Source organism: Amphibalanus amphitrite, unplaced genomic scaffold (genome assembly GCF_019059575.1).
Source record: "Amphibalanus amphitrite isolate SeventyFive unplaced genomic scaffold, NRLGWU_Aamphi_draft 000636F_arrow, whole genome shotgun sequence".
Taxonomy (NCBI): domain Eukaryota; kingdom Metazoa; phylum Arthropoda; class Thecostraca; order Balanomorpha; family Balanidae; genus Amphibalanus; species Amphibalanus amphitrite.
This window is the reverse complement of record NW_024882130.1, coordinates 3,079-26,448: the sequence shown is the minus strand read 5'-3', so window position 1 is coordinate 26,448 and position 23,370 is coordinate 3,079. Positions and strand designations below refer to the sequence as shown.

Here is a 23,370-nt window from a genome sequence, read left to right as displayed (position 1 = left end):
CGCCGACCTGGCTCTGCCATATCACGGGCGGGGCACACGGGGTAAATACCACACAGCTAAAGGGCGTGGCTCCCAGTAACCAGACCTTGGCTGCGAGACATGACCGCTGGCAAGGTAAAACACGACAGGGCGTAACCGTGCGGTGAGCTTATGACAACTCGGTCACGGATCACGAAACAACTCACGACATACCAGTGAAAGCAGCTTGTCAGCGGGAAAGCGTTATCATATCTGCAGAGCGGCATATTAAAATACGAGCAAGTAGCGCGGGAGATGACATACTTTATAACGCAGCTACCACCCAAAATGTTTTACAACGAATCTGTCTAAAAGACATCGAGATGCTCTCTAAGTGTCTCCGTGTGATCGACGCCAACTCACGTGGTGAAAAACGTTACGATGAAGCCAAGGAACACCGACAGGGGCAGCAGGTACAGGTGTTTCCATAGCCGCATCTTGTGACAGCTGAAACAGATAGGTGGCGGGGTCAGCGGCCGTTAGACAACAGGCAGCAAAGGAGTGGCGTGATGAACACTCACTTCATGACATGTCGAGTATTTAACGTTAATTGTTAATAGGGACTTTACTCCATAAGAGACGTTTCGGGTCAAGCTTTGTGAAACGTATTACATTACAATGCCAGGGTATTTCCTAACCCCGATTACGATACACTGACGAAGTAATGTAACACCCTGTGAAGGCTCCGTCACGAAAAGATTCTTATCGAGCGAAACCCTAATTCATAGTTCACGTAATGAAAACGAATATCCAGCTAGCGGTGCTCTCGGTATCACGATACCGGCCATGCCTCTGAACAACACGGCATCTGAATGTTCGTTTTAGCTAAGACTACTGCACTGGGACTGGGGAGCTCATTCCTGCAGGAAACAGCGGCTCGGATCGCTGGAAGCTATAACTAGAGACTGCTCACAGCCGATTGCACAGCACCCGGCCCATGACGGAACGAGACTTACAATGCAAACAAAGCCATCAATAGCGAATGTCGAAGTGCAGGGAACATAAATAAACACACTGAGTGCAGCGGGGGGATGTGAGAGCTCTGAATGCATCAGTTAGCAGTTTCAGAGAACGGCGGAGCTAAGAATGTCTGCCGGGAATCCGGGAGTTTACGGGTCTTTGAGACATGAGATGGTACATATTTTTGCAGGTTTGTTCAACGAAGCAGGCCCAAACCAGGCTTGTCAAGTACCGCCTGAGGATTTCAATGATGCCAAGCACGGGCTTGTCAGGAGGGAATCAGCTTGGATTTAGTCCACATATATTTGAATCGTACACAATGTATCTGAATATTGTCCTTATCAGAATACGCACAGCTTTTCCACCATCGCTGCACGATTGGATCAGTATTCAGTTCCGTTACCGCCCCCCGGTTGGACGGTTATCACAGAGTCTGTGGCGTGTGCCAGCTCCCAGCTGCACTGCGTGCCAGCAGGGACGCCGGTTGACCCGGCCCATCCGGCCGGCCGCCGGCGGGGCTCGTCTGCTGCCGCCTGCCAGGGCGGTGTTTGGCAGCTGAGTCGATCCATTACCGGGCGCTGAGTCAGGCCGCTCCGTGCCTCATTCACAGGCGGCCCGCACCGGCTGGGTCGGGTTCGGTCACGGCCACTCAGATAGACAGAGCGACACAAACTGGGTGGGTCACGGGCAGAACGGCAGGCGGGTCAGAGAATCCCAACAAGGAACAAAGGAATGGTCATCCTCAGCAGCCAAAAAATAATAAGCATCGTAATTCAAAATGTCTCCCACAATGGCTTCAGCTTGCTTCGTTGAGCATCATTGACAATATGACAGCACCCGCGCAGTTAGAACTCCGAAAATCCAACTGTGAGCGGCGTCGGTGTCCTACTAAGCACGGCTTCGCTGGATTAGTGCCAGCGCCTGCCTGCTCTGTGTATTTGGCTGCTGCTGATCTGGTCGACCCGGTGCCCCTCCCCGTGCCGACAGAAGGAACTGAGCCGAATTCCACCCGACATACCGGGCTCGGTGGCACAATAGGTACTAACGGTTACAGGCACTATCAGCGTTACCAGCTCTGTTAACCGAGCCTCGGACGAACGAGGACAAAACAGGTGCTATGACGTGCTCTCTTTGAGAATAATCCACCACGTATGACGTCATCAAATTCAAAATGGTCCCATTGCATGCAATAATAGGGTCATAATCGTATGGTAATCGCAGGCGATTAAAGATCAAAAGTAGGGCAATATGTAAATCCACGTAACACGTTAGCAGCTGCCTGAATCCGGGAACCCCGCTAGAAACCAGAGGGACAAAACCTGGGTCGCGGGCAATGCACCCACTGCAGTCCTACAGTGATTCGCCACACTCAAAGTCAGTGTCCCAAAATTGAGTTTTGTCATGGGTGTCAGAGGGGAAAAATACCCACCAAAATGGGGGGAGGTAGAAAACTGCTGATTCGATGAGATCTAAAAGGAGTGAGAAACAACAAAAACATGTATTTTATTCTAGGGTGTAGAATGTTTGATGCTAAACCTGGCATCCACACAACTGCTTCTGGTAAATAATCCTAAGTTTTCTTGGTTGGGAGTGGACAATTATTCTGAAATATTGGTGGTATGAGTGAAAAATGAATTTAATTTGGATGTCGTTTCCCACCCAAATCGACAAATTTTGGGACATTGCTCAAAGTCGTCCCAACACGTCGCAGCCTTCAGCCGGTTGAACGCCCTTCCGCAGCTAAGGACTTCGTGGGCACGATTCCAGGAAGGACACCTCACAAACGGCGACGATGAATGCGGCGAGACTAAGCAGCTCGGGTCATCAGATTCACCACCACCGACTCGGTGACAGTAGGACGGACAGATGACAGCCAGATGACAGCCAGGTGACACCTCAGGTGACAGCTCGGCGCGGCTCTGTCAGACAGGTGGAAGCCGACGGACAGCGGTGGCTCGGACCGACGGGGAGTCTCACGCCGAGTGGGACCGCCCGGCGGGGACACGCCGGTGTTAGCACAGAGGGCAGAGGTCACGGACGACAGCCAGGCTTGTTAGTCGCCTGACGGCCCGGCCCGGCGGCAGAGCCAAGAATTCCCAGGTTGGGTCACAGCTGGGTGACAGGCGCGGTTGGTTGGCCACCACAGGTTTCACATCACGAGTCATGTCACAGTTTGCGTCACGGCTCCCTTCACGACACGTGTCACGGCCACCGTCACGGGCCAACTCACGGTACCGTCACGGCTGACAGTAGTGAATGCGAAGGGGAGAGGTCTCATTTAGCGCATGTCGTCTGCCTCCAATGCCTTCTCACTCTGCCGGGGCCGCCAACGGCCGAGACCCGTGGGCACAGCGCCGAGAAGCCGCCAAACGAGCCTTACCGGCCGAGGGATGTCAGTGTCCCAAGAACGAGCGTATTCGTTAAGTTTTTGACGACCGAATTGTCGTTTCCTGTCTAACCTAGTGTCACACGTGTCTTGGTTCTGACGTTCTAAGCTCATCTATCACACGGTCCGGAATGTTGGAATACATAAGCGTGTCAAAAAAAGAGTGGAAAAATAATGATGATGATGATTAGTTTGGCGGTAGGCACCGGACTAATACAGGACATGACATCCATTCTAAATATCGCTATCGTGTAAACTTAAAAAGCGACTTTAGCAGAGGGCAATGAAGACATCTCAGGACCGAGTGATCCGTCACTCACTGTCCGACACGAGGCTGACGGCACACTTTGTGTACGGCCGTCGATCTTCGGGACCTCAGCTGGGAGCTGGGTCTTGGCCAGGACAAACCTGATGGCTGGCACAGGTCGCACGGGCTTCGAGAGCTCGCGTGCACTGTGCCACCGTTGCTGGCTCACGGGGGAGGGGGACTACTGGGAATGTCATGCACCATGCTGTTGCCAGGGCGCCCACAGGTGTGTAAATACACTGCAGGCCGTAAAAATGTCTCGACGGTGGCGTTCACAAGTGTGGATCTACGCCGGGTTGTTAGATTCGTAAATGCATATGTGCACATAAAATAAATACTGAGAGATGGTACCGTCGATTACAGGTGAGCGACTGCACAATATCACTCTCTTATAAACGTGCACTCTGTCCTCTGTTTTGAATTATGTGATGCCGAGCCATCACATTCCATCTGTACAAATTTGAACCAAATCAGAGTAACCTGGCCACTCAATGAGACCCGGTAACCCAGAGAACCGGTTCGGCCATTGACAATACGCCGTGGCCTGTACCGGTTGGGTCGCGGTAGTGCAGTTTCCTCGTACTCACTCAGTCGCCGGTGTCGGCTTCACCTCAGCCATCGCCGCTCCGTTGGTAGGGGAGGCGCGTCACACACCCTCTCTCCCAGCCTCACGCACTCTACCCTGGCACCGGGCCCAATGGGAGTCTCAGGCTGCGCTCGGTAGCGGAGGTGGAGCGCACTGCGGAATGGACACCGGTCAGGCCAGTCCCGGGCAGACAGGAATCTGACTGAGCCGACAGCCGCTGCCTCGATCCTGTCCGGCACACGACAGCACGGCGCTCGGAGCTGCACGCGCACGGAGTCTTGACCGGTCTAGCACTGACTGGTTGTGCTCACTGATCACTGATCAGTGCTCCTCACTCCTCAGGGTTCACTGATATCCGGGTCTTGTTTTCTAACAGCTGTTCACTGTTCAGTCGTGCTCAGCGCTCACTGCTCACCAATATTCCTCACCGCTGACCAGTCCCGTTCACTGCTGGCTGTTCTCAGTCCACTGACTGGTCCTGTTCTGACCGGGTCCTGCCCACCGACGACCGGTCCCTGTCGACGCTGATTCGCCCACGCAGTGCCGATAGCTCCGTGTCGGTCACAGCACCGTCGGCTACTCACTGGGAGGGGAATGCGGCCGCAGCCACGTCCGTCCTGTGTCTGGTGAGGTCAGGAAGCCAGCCGCCGTGCTCGCGAATATGTCGACGCCGAGGTCACGGAGTACGTGATCACAAGATGAGGTCGCCGGGGCACTGGGGGAGCAGGCAGTGATCTGACCCGACTGAGAAGGCGGTACAATTCACACCGACCAGACACCGCGAGAGGCACTAAACCACAGACGGCGGCCGGCGGCGGTGAGCGGCCTTCAGACACGGCGAACGACGCCCACACTCGGTCCGGCAGCACACCGACTGAGCAGCGGCTGCGGGCCGGCGGGCGGCCGGCCGGCCGCTCCGCCGACGGCCTCTGATCAATGACGTCACCGCAGAGACGGCGATCCAATGACGTCACCCACCAGATGCCCGGAGACTGACAGACCGGTCGGAGACGAGGGGTCTGTTCCAGTCGCACTTCCTAACGCCTCTAAACTCCTCCAAGAGCAAGATAGAGGAGGTTGGAGCAGGACCCTCCTTGGCTTTGTACGGGCTAGATCTGCCACTGGAACAGGGAAGCAATCTTGGAGGAGTTTAGAGGTATTAGGAAGTGCGACTGGAACAGACCCGAGGAGCTGACCGACATAGGAGTCGGGGAGATACCGGCTGACCCGACTACGGAGATGAGAGACACGTGTCGACTGAATGCAGGGGCCGGCAGACGAAAAGGAGCCGACACCAAACTGGGAGTCAGGAGAGGAACCAAACTGGCTATCACAGCAGAGAATAAAAGACCCCGGAGCGGGTTGAACGGCTGGTCTCACAAGACAGATGATGGAAACCAGCAAACATTCACCGCACCAGGCCTATGATTGATAAGGGAAGCCCAAACATACTAAACTAGCAACCGGGGATAAAACGTATCCGAATAAACATAGGCGATAACATACATATGCAATGCATACCACAGAAAACATCCTTTGGAACTTGAAATCATAACACATTCCAAAATTCAACACATGACAAACCAAATAGCGTTGCATGCATCAATCAGTTTGATGATTGATGACTACGTTTGATTGATGTAGACTACGTTTGCGGGTATTTTAGCTTGGGCCATTCCAAGAGCATTGAGCAAGAAGAGCCCAGCAAGAGCCCCCAGGGTTGGCTCCGCTAGTCCACGTCACCTATTGCCATTGCGGCCTGCCCGGCTCGGCGTCCCCGTGCTGTATGTGTGGGCGGTGTACCGTCCGGCCAGCCGGGCTGAGAGCGGGCGGCACCGGATGGTGACAGTACCAAACGGCGCCCCTCCCCTCCCCTCACCTCCCCACCGCGCGCACCGGTCCCTATCGGTGAGTTGGGGACCGGCACTCACCCCCCCCCCCCTCCACCGCACCGCGCCCAGCGGCACCTTATCGGTGGACCCATGACCGATCTGACCTCCCCCCCCCTCCTCCCCCCCCCCCCTCCGCACTGACACCTATCGCCTATCGGTGACCTAAGGATCGGAACTGACCCTCACCTCCCCTCCCCACCGCGCCGGTTCCTATCGTTGAATGTTCCTACCTCGCGTCGGTCCATATATGGTGAACTGAGCCTGAGGGCCGGAACTGATCCCGACCCCACACTGCCACTACCGCGCACCAGCCTATATTGGTGAACAAAAAAGACCGGAGCTAACCTCGAGCACCAACCATCGGCTGACCTTATCAGCATTGGACAATATCTCCAGTCATACCCAACGACTGCTGCATGGACCAGGCGACACAACCTGTCTGCAGTGGAATGGCTTTTCCATGCTTTTAGAGCATCCTTACAGTTACTAAAATACTAAATATATCAATTTAGTGCTATCTGCAGTTTTCACGACAATACAGCTGTCCCACAGGCGCCCGTGGGCGGCCATAAGTCCGATTATTACTTATGCGCACATGCTGAGCCGAAGCATTAGGTGCACATATGACAGTAATCAGGGGCGAGACTTCACTGTTATTGGACGGATGGTCGAAACTCATACATACTCGTATAACCGAAATTTGCCAGACAGGATGCCACGTTGGTGCAGCAGGGTTTGCTGTGGTTCACAGAGACTCACAACGTATGAGAGGCAGGTAAGCACATACAGCACCTTCTGTCCACCTTGGGCCGTTTCCATGGCTACATAGCGGTCCAGCCAGCTACATGAAAACCCACCAATCCAGTCGATTAAACTGCTATCGATTTAACAAACCACCTGAGAGCGGCCAAATCGCTCGGAGACGCATCGACACCGAGCGGAGGCATGTCAGCTGCCGACAGCCAAAATCGAGACATGTCGACCGTCACGCAAACCAAGCGAAATATATCGACTGCCGACAGTTTACAACGGAGACATGTCAGTTTATGACATCGAACGACGAAAAGAGACATGTCTGATGACGGGCAGCACCATCGAACGGAGACGTGTTACCCGGCTCCTTACGGTTGTGACAGGGATATCGCTCACCACATGAGCGCACAGGCATAATCGAGGGAAAACTTATCGCCGTCGCTCGGCAAACCGGAACCGTCATTTTTCCGACCAGCAAACCGGAACCGTACTTTCCTGGCATCTAGCGACGCTCACCTTGAAGTTAATCCTGAGGCTGTTGAACTTCAGAGTTCAGACAAACAATGGTGATGAGGGAAAGTGGATAGCCCCTTGCCCGTCTCCTGTCGTAACTATGAAAACCAGGGAGAGCATTGATCAGAGTACGATACCGTTCATCTCGACGTTTTATATGAGTCAGGCAGCTCACAGCGAGAAGGTAGAAAAACGCTAAGAAACTATCATCAAGAGCCTCCATACTGATTACGAAGTCGATCCCACAGCGCATTGGGTGGGGGCATTGACCATTGTTGGCTCAACGGTCATTGGCGAGTGACCAGCTTCGAGTCACTCGTCATTTGATATACAAGCTTCCTGTTGGGGATAATTGTGGCTAGTGCAGTAGCTGCGGCCAGTATGAGTTAGTTGAGTGGGACAAATGGCATCAGAAGTCTCCGAAGTTGTCACCGATTAATCCTCCCCCCAAAAATTGTTGAATTAGACGGTGGGGTCAGTGGGCAGTGGTAGGGAGTTCGCAACATGCTCCGATTAGCGCAAGCTTTCACTGCCAGTTAGTCCATTCAAGCCAATAAAACAAAGCCATGGAAAAAAGCTCATTGCTTATACCTCAAAACTACAAAAAAGGCAGTGTCCTAAAATTATATTTTGGCATGCAGGTGTCGGAGTGGGAATTCCCTCACTACAAAGAACGCTGGAAGACTGAGAGTGGAAATTTGTCAGTCAGAAAGATACAAAAAAGAGCGAAAAAAACAGGGATCATCAATTTGTGTGTGAATGTTGTACGATGTGTCCAACAGGACAGGTCGACCAGCCCCCCCCCCCCCCCAAGTCCCAATGCATCCGGCTACGGGTGTGCTCCCTTAGGAGCTGCGGTGCGCTCCAATGGGAGCCGCCCGCATGGAATAAAGTCCAGCCCGGAACAGGGGTTGTGGCGTGGGGAGAAGCAGAAGGATTTGAATGACTTTAGATGTGAACGACGAAACGGGTGTTAAAAGAGCTATTAACTACGCTTTTCCTAGGCAATGTAGCTCTAAACATTTCCGAGTTATGCGGTGGTTTGTTAAAAGTTGTCTAAATTGGACCTGAAAATTGTCGAAATTCGACCTTGGATGACCTCTGTGACCTGACCTTTGACCTGATCCAAAAAGTGACCGGAGTAATTTCGTAATTATTGTTTAGGTACAGGGACCCGCAGTTGCTACTGTACACATATATTACCAATTTAGAATTGCGCTATTATTTGCTAAGTGCTGGCCATTGGAGAAAGGAAATGTAGCGCAAAGTATGGAGGAATAACACATGTTTGCTCCTAGGACGTATGCTTTGTATAATTCCTCTTACCGCAACAGATATTCTTCCAAAACTACAATCGTGCTATTTTTCCGCGCCGGTTGCCTCCCCAGAGCCCGTCCTTGGTATCGCCTATAGCTTCCGTTCCCGCTACGTGAATGAAAGTCACGTGACTACTACAGGTTTGCGCTCAGTACTAACACACCTAGCCCGAGAGCCGGTCCGTAGCGGGGAGGGGTAGAACGCCTGAGCTCCAGCGCAGTGGAGGTGGTGGCCCGTATCATAAAGAGGCAGCCGTAAGCAGAACTACAATTGCCGCAGTATAAGATTATGATCAAGTTTTCTTTAAATGTATTGATTGATAAGAAAGTGCAATGCTTATCCGATATAATAAAACGGTGTCCAAGACCTTGGAAGAACTATAAAACATATTCAGCAACGTATAAATTTCTGATACAGGCCATGACCTTTCACCTTGCCTCCGGGGAGGACCGCTCAGGAAGCCACATACCGAACGAATCGAGGCCTCGCAGCGCGGCGGCAGACGGGGTGGATAAACCATCGCCAGATCTTTCGGTTACTTATGTTTCCAGAAGGAGGGGGAGGGGTGAGGGCTGTTTTCAACCCACTCACCAATCCTTTCCTTATTAACTTATAGCTTACCGAAAAAATGCATGCAACACAATGGTGGCCGTCACGAGATGTAGCGAAGAGTGCCTCAGCCACACCGGTTTTGAGTAAACTTTAAGCATTGGAATTCAGGCCAGTGATCCTGAAGCATTATTTTATTTTTGTCGTGCATAAGCTGGGATGACGTGGTCCAAGTTAATTGCGAAGAAACGGTTTTAGTTTCAGAACATTTATGAGGCCAGTCGCGCCAAATAGTTATACGTTTGTTGTAAAATGTCAAATAGAATGTTGACGTGCTATCAAGATGATGGAATTTATTTGACACAAGAAGTCAAAAAAGTGACATCGTTAGTCATCCTGCATACCTATAAATCGATTCGTCACCTTGGTTCGAGCTCAATTGTTCCTTTCGCGGATGATCGGTTTCGTTTTCTTTCTTTTTTTTTGGGGGGGGGGGAGGACAGTTTATGAGCCAGTAACCACCCTCCCCAGTCCCCCAAACAACAATTGTTGACAAATACTGTGATGGCCTAAAAAATGCCCTCAATTGTGTTACGTAGGGCAGAATGAGGTAAGTTGAGCCGCTTTTTGTTTTTCGTAAGCTACAGGCTAAATTACTGATCATTTTTCTGCGTTTACGGGTTGGACGGACAGAGTGGTCATTTGCGCATGTAATGGTGGCCAGAAATGTTTCATACCGCTTATTTTTGTACTGAAAGGCTACGTCAAAAATGATCTTGCACGTTGCTCATCTTACCCCATGGGCGGGGTAAGTTGAGACACGTCGTGGGGAAAGTTGAGCATGGATAGAAAAAGCGAGCCTCTTCTTTTCCCGGGCGCGGCGAAGAGTGGGCTCTTTTATTCACTCCATGGCATACATACTTATCGCAGTTTTTTCCTCCATCAAAAAGTGACTGTTTAAGCCTTCCAATAACTCGTCAAGTTTTCTATCACGGAAGAAATCATTTTATCCTTCAGATAATCTGCAAATCACTTACAACTTGTGTAATCAACAAAGAAAAACAATTTCTTACCATTTTTATACAGCAGAAACAAGCGCAGATCAGCTTGGTTTTCGACAGCGGAGACAACAGTGGCTTATCCGGCTCATCTTCCCCCAGGTGAAAGTGGCTCATCTTGCCCCACCCGTGGCCATTTTCGATTAATGACACCCGCTAAGGAAAATAACCATGCACAGCAGATAACAACCATCTCATTTTAAAGGCAAAACATGTCTTAGTTATCAGGGGCGATACCACATGTTACCGGGTGCTGAGCGTGAGAACGTTGCCGTCTCACGTGAAAGACTGCAGCATCGTAAGCGAATGGCACCTGGAAGCTCAAGTTAATTAGCGTCATAGGAGCTGAGAAACATGGGGTGGCTAAACTTGCCCCTTGGCTCATCTTACCTCACTCTCCCCTATTTGGGGCTCTCAACCTTGATTTGTTAAAGTTATTTGTCTGTTCATTATAAAAGCTGTCAAAGTTGCCGTATCATTTAACTTTTATTGAGTTTGTATTTCACACTTAGGTATCTAAAATGAACAATTTTGTCACTGGCTTCTTTTATTAATGGAATTGGATGGTCGCATGAATGAACGAATGAATAGCTCCATTTGAGCATCAGCTGAAATCAATCCTAAAATTTAATCTACCAGTCTGCAACGAAAAAGTTTAAAAACCAGTGCAAGTTAGGTGCAGTTTCTAATCTATGCCGTTTTTTATTAAGTGTCTGATAGCTCCTTAATCTTGAGCCGCTTCTCTCACGATTCATTTTATGTGGTGCTTCTTACATTGTTCAAGAAGTTATAGTATTCGAGCTCGTTGGTCTTAAAAACTGCTATCGAAGTAAATTAAAGTGCTTCGAGCTTCGGCACCTAAAAGCCAATCGATATTTAACCCTCACCCATTTAGGCATTTCTTTTCAGCGTCTTACATGTAGCGGAGGGGCGTAGAAACCCTCAGCCATTCGGCCCTTGATAAAAAGAGCCAGAGCTTCGCTGAAAAATAAAAAAAGAGCGAGCTGCTCATGACGAGAGAAAACCGATGATTTGAGGGTCCTGGTCATCGCTGACAAGAAAAATCCAATTATTTTTTATGTCCTGGTCAATGCTGAGATCCTAGGTCACTGGTTGACCTCCCAGATCAGGTTGATAACCCAAAAGCACGGAAAATTGGGTCCTGCTAGAATTTCTACAAGTGAAGTTTTCTGGGACTTGGCTTGCTTCTGACTCCGAATTTGCACTTGTTTTGATCAAAGATGATGTATCAAAGCATTTGGGGTAGGACGGGTCACGCCAGATCACCCATTAGGCGTTCTGCCGGCTTTCCATAGAATGTTAACCAGCACTTACAGCCTTGCAACATATTGCATAGGCACTATAACTGATACCTAAGTAAGTATGCCTAGTTTTCAAATGCTAAAATGGGTGCTAAATTTCAAACCAACACTTCCTAAAAACCACAGTAAAAAGGGGTAAATTTAAGGAAGTTAACCGAGATCATTTCAAGTAAATGACCTTAATCTGAGTTTCACGCAGGGGCGGATCCAGGAAAACTCCAAGGGGAGGGTCATGAATCGAAGTGGTGCCCCTACCTATACCCAAAATTAAAAACTCAACGGATTTCGTCCACTTCATTTTGGTGGTGCCCCCATTTTCAGTTTTTTTATTTTTTATTTTTAGTCAGTATCTTACCTCTTAGCCACAACCACATTTACCAATTGTAAGCAAGTATATATGAATGTGCTATGTGTATATATGTTGTGGACGCTGAGTAATGAGTACTTACCAGGAACGTTATCAGGTAAGCAAATCGTTGTCAATCCGACGAACTTGACCCTGGCGTCTAAAGGGTCTGTCCTTGACACTTCAGGCTTGTCAGGGGCACCAAAGTCCTTCCAGGGACACCACAAACCTGTCAGGGGCACCTACGGCCTTGCAGGGGCGCCACAGGCCCGCCAGGGGCACCACAGGCCTGCCAGGAAGCAGGGGCACCACAGGTCTAGCAAGTATACACGACAGGCCTGTCAGGGGCACAACGGGCCTGTTGGGCCCATGAGCACCCCTAGGGGCAGGGGCACCACAGTCCTTCCAGGGGCACCGCAGGCCTGTGAGGGGCACCAGCGGCCTAGCAGGGGCACCAGTCAACACAGGCCTGCCAGGGGCACCACAGACCTGCCAGGGGCACCAGAGGCCTGCCAGGAGCACCACCGACCTCGCAGGGGTAACTTGGGCCTGTCAGGGCCCAGGGGCACCACGGGCCTGTCGAGAGGCACTTCAGGCTTTTCAGGGGCACCATAGTCCTCTCAGGGCGCAGGGGTAGCAGGGGCACCAGAGGCCTGCCAGGGGCACTACAGGCCTAGCAAGGGCACCACTGGTCTATCAGGGGCACCACGAGCCTGTCATAGCCAGGCATCTCAGGCTTGTCAAGGCCCAGCAGCACCACAGGTCTGTGAGGGGCACCAGCGACCTAGCAGGGGCACCAGTCAACACAGGTCTGCCAGGGGCGCCACAGACCTGCCAGGGGCACCACAGACCTGCCAGGGGCACCAGAGGCCTGCCAGGGGCACCACCGGCCTCGCAGGGGCACCTTGGGCCTGTCAGGGGCACGACGGGCCTGCCGAGGGGCACTTCAGACTTTTCAGGGGCACCAGTCCTCTCCGGGCGCAGGGGCACCAGAGGCCTCTCAGGGGCACCAGCGGCCTAGCAAGGGCACCAGAGGCCTAGCAAGGGCACCAGAGGCCTGCCAGGGGCACCAGCGGCCTAGCAAGGGCACCAGAGGCCTGCCAGAGGCACCACAGGCCTAACAAGGGCACCACGGGCCTGTCAGGGGCACCTCAGGCTTGTCAGAGCCCAGGGACACCACAGTCCTTCCAAGGGCACCGCAAGCCTGTCAGGGGCACCAGAGGCCTGCCAGGGGCACCACAGGCCTAGCAAGGGCACCTCTGGCCTGTCAGGGGCACCTCAGGCTTGTCAGGGCCCAGGGGCACCACAGTCCTTCCAGGGGCATTACAAGCCTGTCAGGGGCACCAGAGGCCTAGCAAGGGCACCACAGGCCTACCATGGACACCACAGGCCTGCCAGGGGCACCACCGGCCTTGCAGGGGCGCCTCAGGCCTGTCAGGGGCACCACGTGCCTGCCGGGGACACTTCAGGCTTGTCAGGGGCGTTACAGTACTGTCAGGGCCCAGGGGCACCAGGCCCGTGGTGTCCCTGCTAGGCCTGTGGTGCCCCTGGCGGTCCTGTGGTGCCCCTGTCAGGACTGTGATACCCCTGATAGGCCGGTGGTGCCCCTGGAAGGTCTTTGGGCCCCCGGGCCTCAAGGGGGGGGGGGCATGACCCATGTGACCCCCCCCCCCTTGGATCCGCCCCTGGTTTCACGTGACCTTGGAACCCACAACAATCAATGAGACAAACATTAGATAGTATATTTCACATGTTGTCACGTTGCTAATCACGAAACGACTATGGAAACACACAGAAGATGTGCGCTGACTTTCAATTGCTATTCTGGCCTGCCATAATCTTGAGAAAAATAATCACAGGTTAAAGATATTTTGGTTCAGGGATTTAAAATTCTCAGACAAGATGCAAAAAATGATAAGGGCTATTTAATTTTCCGGGAAGTTGTAAAATTGATTAACTCCAGGGCACCAAAGAATCGTCGCAATCCTTCGCTTTGCCTCGATTTATTGGTGAAAAACAGGGGGCGCGGTCTACTTACCTCTACTTATATGTGTGGTGAGGGCTAATATTCATTTTATCTGTGTTGATGAATGTGCAACAATTTCTACATGAACTGAGACCAGTCCATATGAGTATGTTCTTCTCACGGATAATGACAATATAAAGACAATGCGAATAAAACCAAACGTTTCGGACAACAACGTGCCTTCGTCAGTGGAGAAAAATAAGTGTATAGGTTTAACATCGCTGAGAACTAAATGCGGCACCGTCTCGGTCTGGCCAGCCGGGTTGCCGATAAAATACACAAATGTTTATAAGCTTCCATGATGTGCTTAAAAAACTGCTGAAAATATATCTTAAAAATGAAGATAACTACTTCATCGATTTTATCGAAAGAAAACATGTATGCCTAATTACTTATTTCTTGCCACTGACGGAGGCACTTTTTGTGTGAAACGTCTGGTTTTATTCGTATTGTTATTTATTGTCATTTCCTGTGAGAAAAAAGGATAACTCTTCAGTTAGTAACCATAACAGCGAAACGGCTTATTGTAACACAATTCACTATATATACGAATCCTATCCTATTTACAAAATTTTAAAAAGATACAGCTTATACAGCTTGAGCATACAATTTTTTCTGCATTAAGATAATATTCATTTATCTCCACAGAATATGGTAAATTAGTGCTGCTGAAGTTCGCTTTCGAAGAGTCTCCTTCAGGCATTTCATAGCTCTCGTGCCATTTTGGATCACGGAACATGGCTGGGCGCAGGACAGGTCGTCTGCGAGCTTGGACGGACCACGTGACCACCTCCTCCACTCCCGCTCACTCCCGTCCCCTTCCCCAGCAGGGCGTCCGATCTAACCGCGCCCCAGGCAGTCGGCACGGTCCGACCCTCCCCATGGTCGAGCCACGGCCCGGTGCCGCCTGAGTTTGTGCCGGGTGCAAAACTGGAGCAGTAACTAGCGCCGGAACTAGTAGTCAGCACGACCATCGTCAGATGGCAGGAGTAAATGGAATAAGCGATTCCAGGTTTCAGAAGGAATGGGGCAGGAAAAGGCGCTGAAAACAGTGTTTTGCTGATACAGCCATAAAAAGTTCACTGAATTAGGAGAGCAGCACATCAGTTTAAAGCCCTTCAGATGGTGGTTTTAATAAGCACACAATCATTTCCCAATGCGCCTCCAACGGTGTCACAGGCCAAGAATACGCTGAAATACTAGTGTGTACAGAAGCAACTGCGGGTCCCTGTACCTAGGCTCTTTCGAACGTTGCTTTTGCCGTGCTGGTACGTGGCCCAGAAGCCGAGTTAGAAGAGCACTGACCGAAAGAGGGGGCGCGGGTGCTACCACAGAGTTTTTTTGCGACAGCTCGAAACACGTCGGCAACAGAGAGCTGAAACTGGGCATAGGTACCTGACCTTTGATTTGATGCAAACCGGGCCTTGTGACACCAACTGCGTTTTCACGGGGGGGGGGGCTCTGTTCGTCTAGGACCCTCTGTTACCCTCAGAGGGACCCTCTGATGGCCTCTGAAGACTATCACACTGGCCTCAAAGGGCCCTCTGGGTACCTGATAGAGCCCTCTGTTTTATCTCCAAGGACCCTTTTTTACCTCAAAAGGTCCTCTTTGACTTCAGATGGCCTTATGTTGGTCTAATAAGGCCCTGGTGGCCTGAAACAGCCCTCATATCATCTAAGGTGACCCCCTGTTTGCCTTAGAGAAGAGATCCCTCCGGGTGCCTGAGAGGGCCCTGATTGTGTCCCAAAGGGCCCTTTGTTGGCCTCATAAGGCCTTTCAGTGGCCTAAAAAAGTCCTCTGATACTATAGTCCCAAAGGGCCCTCTGTTCGACTCAGAGGACCCTCTTTGTCCTCAGAGTGCCTGTTGACCGACCTCAAAGTGCCCATAGTAGACCGACATAGCCTTCATAGGTATCACCTCAGAGGGCCCTCTGTTGGAACTCAAATGGCCTTCTCAGAGTGTTCCGACTGCCCTCTGGGGTGATGCCCGAGAGGGCTCTCTGTTTCACTCAGAGGGTCTTCTGCTGACCTCCGACTTCCGAGGGCCCTTTGATTTTCAGAGGGCCCTCTTTGAGGTGGATGAGAAGGCCCTATGTCCGCCTCAGAGGGCCCTTTGGTGGTTTCAGACTTCAGAGGGCCCTATTTTGACATCAGAGGGACTCTCTGTGGCCTCCGAGATCCCTTTTTGATCTCAAAGGGCCCACTGTTCGCCTCAGAGGGCCCTTGATTCGCCTAAGAGGGTCCTCCATTCGCCTTAGAGGGCCCTCTGGTGACCTCAGAGGACCCTATTTATGCATCAGAGGGCCAGCTTTGAGTTTTGACCTCATATTGATCTTTTTAACTCCTTGTGGTTTCTAAGGGGGCTCTCTGGCCTCTGTTTGCCTCAGAGGGCCCTCTATTTGCCTAAAAGGACCCTAGATTCGCCTGAAGGGGCCCTCCGATGACCTCCAAGGACCCTCTTTGATCTCAGAGGGCCTGATACATCATAGGGCTCATGGTGGCCTGACATAACCCTCATGTCACCTCAGAGGGCCCTCCAGTGGCCTCAGAGGGCACTTTATGGCCTTTGAAGGCCCTCTAATCACCTTAGAGGACCCTCTTTGATCTCAAAAGGCCCTCTTGAGGTGTCTGAGAGGGCCCTTTGTTCACCTCAGGGCTCAGAGGGCCCTCTGGTGACCTCCAGGGACCACCTTTGATCTAAGAGGACTGTCTGTTGGCCTCATAGGACACCTTGTGGCCTGGAAATGACCCACATACCTCATGGGGCCTTCTGTTTGTTTTAAGGGGCCCTCTGTGGCCTGAGAGGGCCCTGTGTACCTGTGATTGCCCTCTGTGCCTGAAAGCGCCCCCGGTGTGCCTGAGAGGGCCCTCGGTGTGCCTAAGAGGGCCCTTGGTGTACCTGAGAGGGCCCTCTGTGCCTGAGAGGGCCCTCAATGTGCCTGAGAGGGCCCTCTGGAGGGCCCTCTGTGTGCCTGAAAAGATCCTGTTCATTCCCAAGGGCCCTATGTTTACTTCACAAGGTCCCTCATTGGCCTAAAGGTGCCATCTGATAGTCCTCAAATGGCCCCTAAAAGAGTCCCCAATACTTTTCAGTACCTATGTGAAAAAAAAAAATGGGAAGTGGTCAAAAGGGCCCTCGAAGTCATTTCATTTTTTCTGAGTAAATAACTCATTTCTAGGCTCCAGGGGGGTCCTAGGACCCAAGGATCCCCATGGATATGCTACTGCATAGGTACCAGACACAATGACATGATACATTTTGTGCAAAGCTGATGAGAAATGTGGCACCAACCAAAACCAATATCTACTAATGACTAATGAGGTCAAATATTTATTTCAAGGTTCAATTAATTCTATAAGTTGCATTCCTTATCCTTCAAAGCACTTAAGTCAGTTCAAGGCAATCAGTTATTCTCGTCTCGGATTCAGCAATTTGCCCAAAGGAAACTAACCGTAAAATACATCAAGTTGCTAATCCAAACCATGGAACTTGAGCATGAGGACATAAATAAATTCACAGAAATATGGATGCAGCTTTGTTTTGAGAACGGCTGGTATAGATTATCTTCTTCTTCTTCTTTGTGGGTTAGGGCGCGCAGCCGTCAGGCCCTAGCGTCCAACTTCTTCGTTTCTTGCATTCAACTGTCTGATCTTCCACGATGTAGTGTCGGGGTTGGTAGGTACTAAGCGGTAACTAAGCAGGGTTGTGGGTAGCCGGAAAAGGAAAAAAACCTAGGGAAGGACAAATGCCAGGGGAGGACATTGCCGGGGAAGGATTAAGCCAGAAGGAACAGACCTGAGTAGCAGTGTTGGTGTTAGTTTGATTGGGCAGCAATCTACAAAATGATGAAAGAAAGATCAATACTCTTCTAGTCAGAGTGTTACCAGGTAATCAGAGAAAGAGAGAGCGAGAGAAATTCAGACCACTCTACGAGCTAGCTATATATACTACCAATACTAAAATAAAGTAGAGAAGAGAAAACACGAACCACAGAGGACATGTGCTCAGAGCTGGTATAGATTAGAAGCAACATACCTGTTGATGTTAGCCACGTTGTGCGCCATGTTCGCCGCCACGCAAAATTCAATCAATCAGAGGGATCTGCGGGGGCTGACGTCTGCACAGGACTCCAGTACGTTAGTCCATACGGCAAAGATGCATATCTTCAGGCCCACGCACAAAATTTGAGCTTTCACAAACTGAAACGACACCGATTACATCACAACATCCCCTCCATAACCCACGCCTCTCCTTTCACACACATGACCTTGAAACTGGCCCATTTGTTTTGTTTTCAACCCGAACATCACCCGAACATTATTCTTCTTTCCCTCGCTAGCCTCATTTCAAGGATTTCAAGAGCCGCTCTAAAGCCGACTTCTAAACCCGTCAAAGCCAAGCATTCAGCATTGCATTCATAGAAATAAAGATTGCATTCGTCTTGGCTCGAGAACCGCCTGGCGCCTACTTACATTACACTATGCAACAAAAAATGAAAAAATTTCTGTTCCTGGAAAGCGACCGAATTTTTCTTATTCATTGGGTCCTATTATAACCGAAATGGGCATTAGTTTTGATCTGAAAATGCTTTTCCGGTTTTCAGAGACGATTTTCGATTTTTGGCCCCGAAATTCGGTTTTTGGCCCACCGTGTCCGATGTAATTGAGTAATCGACTCGCGGTAACTTTCATCGCCTTTCCTATGCCACAAGCTTTCGAATGATATCTGGTTTTGCATATTTGCGTGCAAAAATAACGTCATAAATCTATGTTAAAGTAAGAAAATGTTGAAACTTTGTAAAAATTTGACATTTTTTCGATTTCATTTCAAAATAGAGGAAAAACTAAAGGCCCCATCCAAATTCTGAGCCCAGTTCCTTGAAGAGCATTCAATTTCCGTTCGGAAGGTACCTTTTTAGTGCATTTTATCGGATTCCTGTGGCGTCCAGATTGAGTTAACCTAAACACATATCCTAAGTCATATCACATAGCATTAACCTGATAACGTATGTTAACGCCATAGGATCAACGAGGGGTCAACTGAGGTCATTTTGTTGACCCCTTGTGACCTCGGGTCACACGCAGGAACTTACTTTTGAGCAGTCCTGTCGCTCAGAATCTTGATCTGTTGGGGGCCCGTTTTTCAAGTGACTCAATCTGGACGCCACAGTAAACCGATAAAATGCACTAAAATAGTACCTTCCGAACGGAAATTGAATGCTCTTCAAGGAACTGGGCTCAGAATTTGGATAGGGCCTTTAGTTTTTTCTCTATTTTGAAATTAAATCGAAAAAAATGTCAAATTTTTACAAAATTTCAATATTTTCTTACTTTAACATAGATTTATGACGTTATTTTTACACGCAAATATGCAAAACCGGATATCATTCGAAAGCTTGTGGCATAGGAAGGGCGATGAAAGTTACCGCGAGTCGATTACTCAATTACACCGGACACAGTGGGCCAAAAACCGAATTTCGGGGCCAAAAATCGAAAATCGTCTCTGAAAACCGGAAAAGCATTTTCAGATCAAAACAAATGCCCATTTCGGTTATAATGGGACCCAATGAGTCCAAAAAATCGGTCGTTACTCAGGAACAAAATGACTGTTGCATAGTGTTATCAATGGGCAATGGCATAAGGCAATCGTCAAAGGTCCGAGTCCCTGGTAAACCGAAGCGTTGAATCATTTACCACCCGATTTGATGTCTATTAAATATCGTATAGACAGTCTATACGATATTTTTTCATAATATGCGGTTTACCGATTAGTGCAAAAAGGCCGCATAGTTCATCGATCGATGCCTGTCAAAGAAGTAATGCATTTAAGCCACCAAATCGACCCCGGTCAGATGTTTTTGCCGTCCCAAACCATGCACTCGCCCTCGGACTTTCTCGTGTCCCAACAGGACCTTCTCGGCCCCCCTGACCTAGGCTTTCCCAAACTGCTGCTTGGGGACTGATGAATATCCAATCAGCATTAAGATTTGCTGCTCTTTTTTTGTAAACGTGGCCCTTTTAAAATAAGAATATTTGATATGTTTTTGACAGCAATCACGATTGCTTTCTTGTATGCCTTTTTATGCCTTTTTTGCGACACCTGAACCGTTGACCCAAACTGCGCGCGCCTGACGTTACGCAGATACATCGCAGTACACAGTACAGTTTTCTGAAGAGAACGAGCATCCTACCAAAGGCAAATCTGTCAAAATGGACCGAAATGAAAAAGTATGGCAGCTACCGGTGCCGCCGCTTCCGTGGCGCCGTTCTTTAACGCAGAACTCATCAAAGCGTATGCACTCACTTTGAACCACACAAACATCTCTACGGCGTCACTCACCTAAACGCATTCAGCAGTGTTCATAATATTGGTTTATTCTGCGCTCATAAGGCCGGGCTGTAGCGCTGCAGCCCTTTGTACAGTATATACACGGACAATGATATATGTATATATGAATAGACGTTCTCGGTTCTGGCTACATCTGGTCGCCGGCGGGGCGTTTTATCACGCAGTACAGCGCTGCTCGCCGCCACGACGCCGAGCGGGGATAGGACCTCTCCGTCCAGTATGTGGAAACCGCGACGGATCCGGGCCCGGTACGGATACGGATACGGGTCCGTACCCGGCGGCGGCAGTGGTAGTCTCCAGTACGAGGTGGAATGACGTGGCGATCACCCGACACGGGCGACCGCACAGTGTAACATTTCAACAATATATGATACGATATCGGCGCTCAACAAGCTAACAGTTCGATCACAACAGTAAGCCGCGGCCACGGCGGCGGCGGCAGTCCTCCAATGACGTCACGGCACCCCAATGACGTCACAGGCACCGCTCACGGCAGGTACTCCACGTAGTTTTCCGGTACGAGGCCGGGGTTACCGTTGAGCGTTCCTTCTAGCCAGCCGGGTTCTCTCGAGGGCCGCACTGGAAGCAGACCAGACAGGAAAGTCAGAGAAAGATGGCGACACAGCCCGGACGAACGAGATGACATACATAACCACACAGACTCAGGTGGAGCCTACCCAAAGGGATATGCAGCAAAAAGCTAGGTGCAAAACAATGTGGCGTTGTCCATTGAGTTTAAATGTCGAAAGCGTATACGAGACATAGCTTCTCAGCGCATACAGAGCGGACAAACTGATTACTGACACGGGCCACGCTCTCATCATTCGCCATGACCAATACAAATTCTGATCATCTGTGACCTTGTCTTTTAGTTAGAGACGCGAAGCGCTGACCTTGGGGCCTGCGGCCGTCAAGTCATTCATCACTGGTCAGACGGGCAAAAACTGTGCCACTGGCGTGTCATAAGCCTTGAACCAGGGCCAGGAAAAGACGCACATAGATACCTCTTCTAAGTGAATATGATGCTGGTTTTCGGTAAAGACTGCCAAAAATTTCATGCAAAGTGAAACATAGACATCCACATCCGTAGAAACGGAGCCACTAAACTTAACTAATAACCATTAGAAAAGAGAGAGAGAATATGGAGAAAGCATTGCAGTGCCCTCACCATTATTGATGATCTGGTTGGGTTCGAAGGAGAGCTCCGATTCGTTCTCGCCCATGCACGCGTACAGTGTTCGTACTCGCCTGTGAACAAAGGTGTGCACACATCAGAACATGACATGATGCCGCCTGCTGCCGGGTCCACGCAGACACCAGCGTAATATGATTTGAGTGTTAGCAGTGTTGGTGTGAGAAGTACACCGACAGAATTGCGATATCGCATATTGCTCTACATGTAACTGCACAAAATATCACCGAAGTAAAGCTTATGACATTGGTGTTATGACAATACATTGGACATTCGCAGCGTTTGGCAAGGCCTGAACTTGATGTTGACTTTCACAATGCACAGCACGAAACAGTCGTCGATTCGTATGCAAGAAGACACAGAAAACGCAGTGGAGATTAAACACGCAGTCAATAATGCACAGCAACGCATTCATCGAACTTTGTCAGATATGCACGGAGCGCGCATTGCCTGTCTTGACGTGCAAATGAGATGAATTTGACTCAGCGATAGCCGATAACCATAACAAATAAATACATACAATATTTTACTCATCAGATGCATGCAGATACACATATTTTACAGTAGCTAGCCATGGAGCAGTTCGTCAGGGTACGTCCTCAGCACGATATCGAAACAAGACATTGCTATCGGAGCTCCTTATCAGCTCGGCACGAGTGTCATTGTGAAAACCACTTGAAACTAGGGAAGAGAGTCTTTGGGTCCAAAGATGAATCTCAATCCAACCCCTCAGGGGGCCGGTCCATTCGATTGGTGCAGGGATGATGAAACTTAGATTGAAACGTTTGCCCACACCACGCCCTACATCAGATGCAGCGTCTGACTACCACATCCTGTTCAGTGTTCAGTGTCCATCCCATTCGAATTTCGAGCTCCGGCTGACGAAGGAAGTTTGCCAGCTGTGGCTTCCGTCAGCGCTGATACTGCAGCATAGCGGCATCTGAGACCAAATGTACAGTCACCAGCAGTTGCTACCCATCACCCCCGGACGGCGGGGGAGCAAGCTACCACCGCCCCTGCGAGACTAGCGCCGCCATGCGCCGAGAAGTGGAAACACCACGTGACTGAGGCCACGTGAGGGCAGGGTCACGTGATGGAGGGGCGGAGCATAGTAGCTTTTGCGCCCGACACTAACTGAAATGCGGCGCTGTGATTGGGCGCCTTAGCATGAATGAAGCCCCGGCGCCAGAATCAGCCGTTTGCCTTATATGGAAAGTGAGCCTTTGCGTTTCACTGTTCTATATTGGTTTGAGAGCCACGGCACCATACGAATTGTGAGCCCCTTTGAGCGGGTCACCGCCCGAGGCACTGAGGCGACGGCTGTGCCGGGCAAAGTCTCGCCTGGTGGGAGAGGTGGGCCAGGGAAAGTGCGATCGAGCAGCCACTGGGACGTGGATTGGTATTATCCAACCGCGACAAACGATGTCAGCAGCCTCTTCTCGTGTCATAGACAGTGTCTATGACACGAAAAGCTAGACAGACAACGTGGGCAGTGCCCAATCAAAAGCTACTAAACGATCCAGTTAAGAAGTTGGCGAGGTAGCCAGACCAAATAAAAAGTTTTTAATTCGATTTTGGTTGACAAGTGACATACAAGCCCGCTGTGATGGACCAAAAAAAGGAGCTGAACAGTCCATACAACTTCTAAAAAGCTCAACGGTTTAAAAATTCAAAAATTAAATGTTAAAATTCAGCCTGCATGTTTAAACTCTGGTCCGGCGCTGACAGGAAGCTTATATTGCCACTTGCAATTCCACTACGTTGTAATATAACCAAGGGTTCTGTGAGAGCAGCA

The 23,370-nt window shown here is 50.2% G+C and overlaps 1 protein-coding gene and 1 long non-coding RNA gene across 5 annotated transcripts in view; both read right to left on the bottom strand.

Annotated features, from left to right (window-relative positions):
- Positions 1-18,367, bottom strand: part of LOC122363706 (DNA damage-regulated autophagy modulator protein 2-like) — a 35,929-nt gene extending 17,562 nt beyond the window's left edge. For 2 of the 4 annotated variants that reach the window (XM_043333250.1, XM_043333248.1), the window contains exons 1-2: positions 18,071-18,367; positions 382-465 (exon numbers count right to left, since the gene is read on the bottom strand). In XM_043333250.1, coding sequence (XP_043189185.1) covers positions 382-465; positions 18,071-18,099 — 113 coding nt within the window. In that variant the 5' untranslated portion in view covers positions 18,100-18,367. Of the gene's footprint in view, positions 1-381; positions 466-4,258; positions 5,136-18,070 lie in introns of those variants that run through there. The other 2 variants (XM_043333247.1, XM_043333249.1) reach the window with 2 other exon arrangements.
- Positions 18,368-20,387: 2,020 nt separating this feature from the next.
- On the bottom strand, positions 20,388-22,531 carry LOC122363705. The gene is made up of 2 exons (XR_006253413.1): positions 21,552-22,531; positions 20,388-20,962 (listed from the first exon to the last, which is right to left on the bottom strand). It is a non-coding gene; the product is annotated as an uncharacterized LOC122363705 (long non-coding RNA).
- Positions 22,532-23,370: the final 839 nt, after the last annotated feature.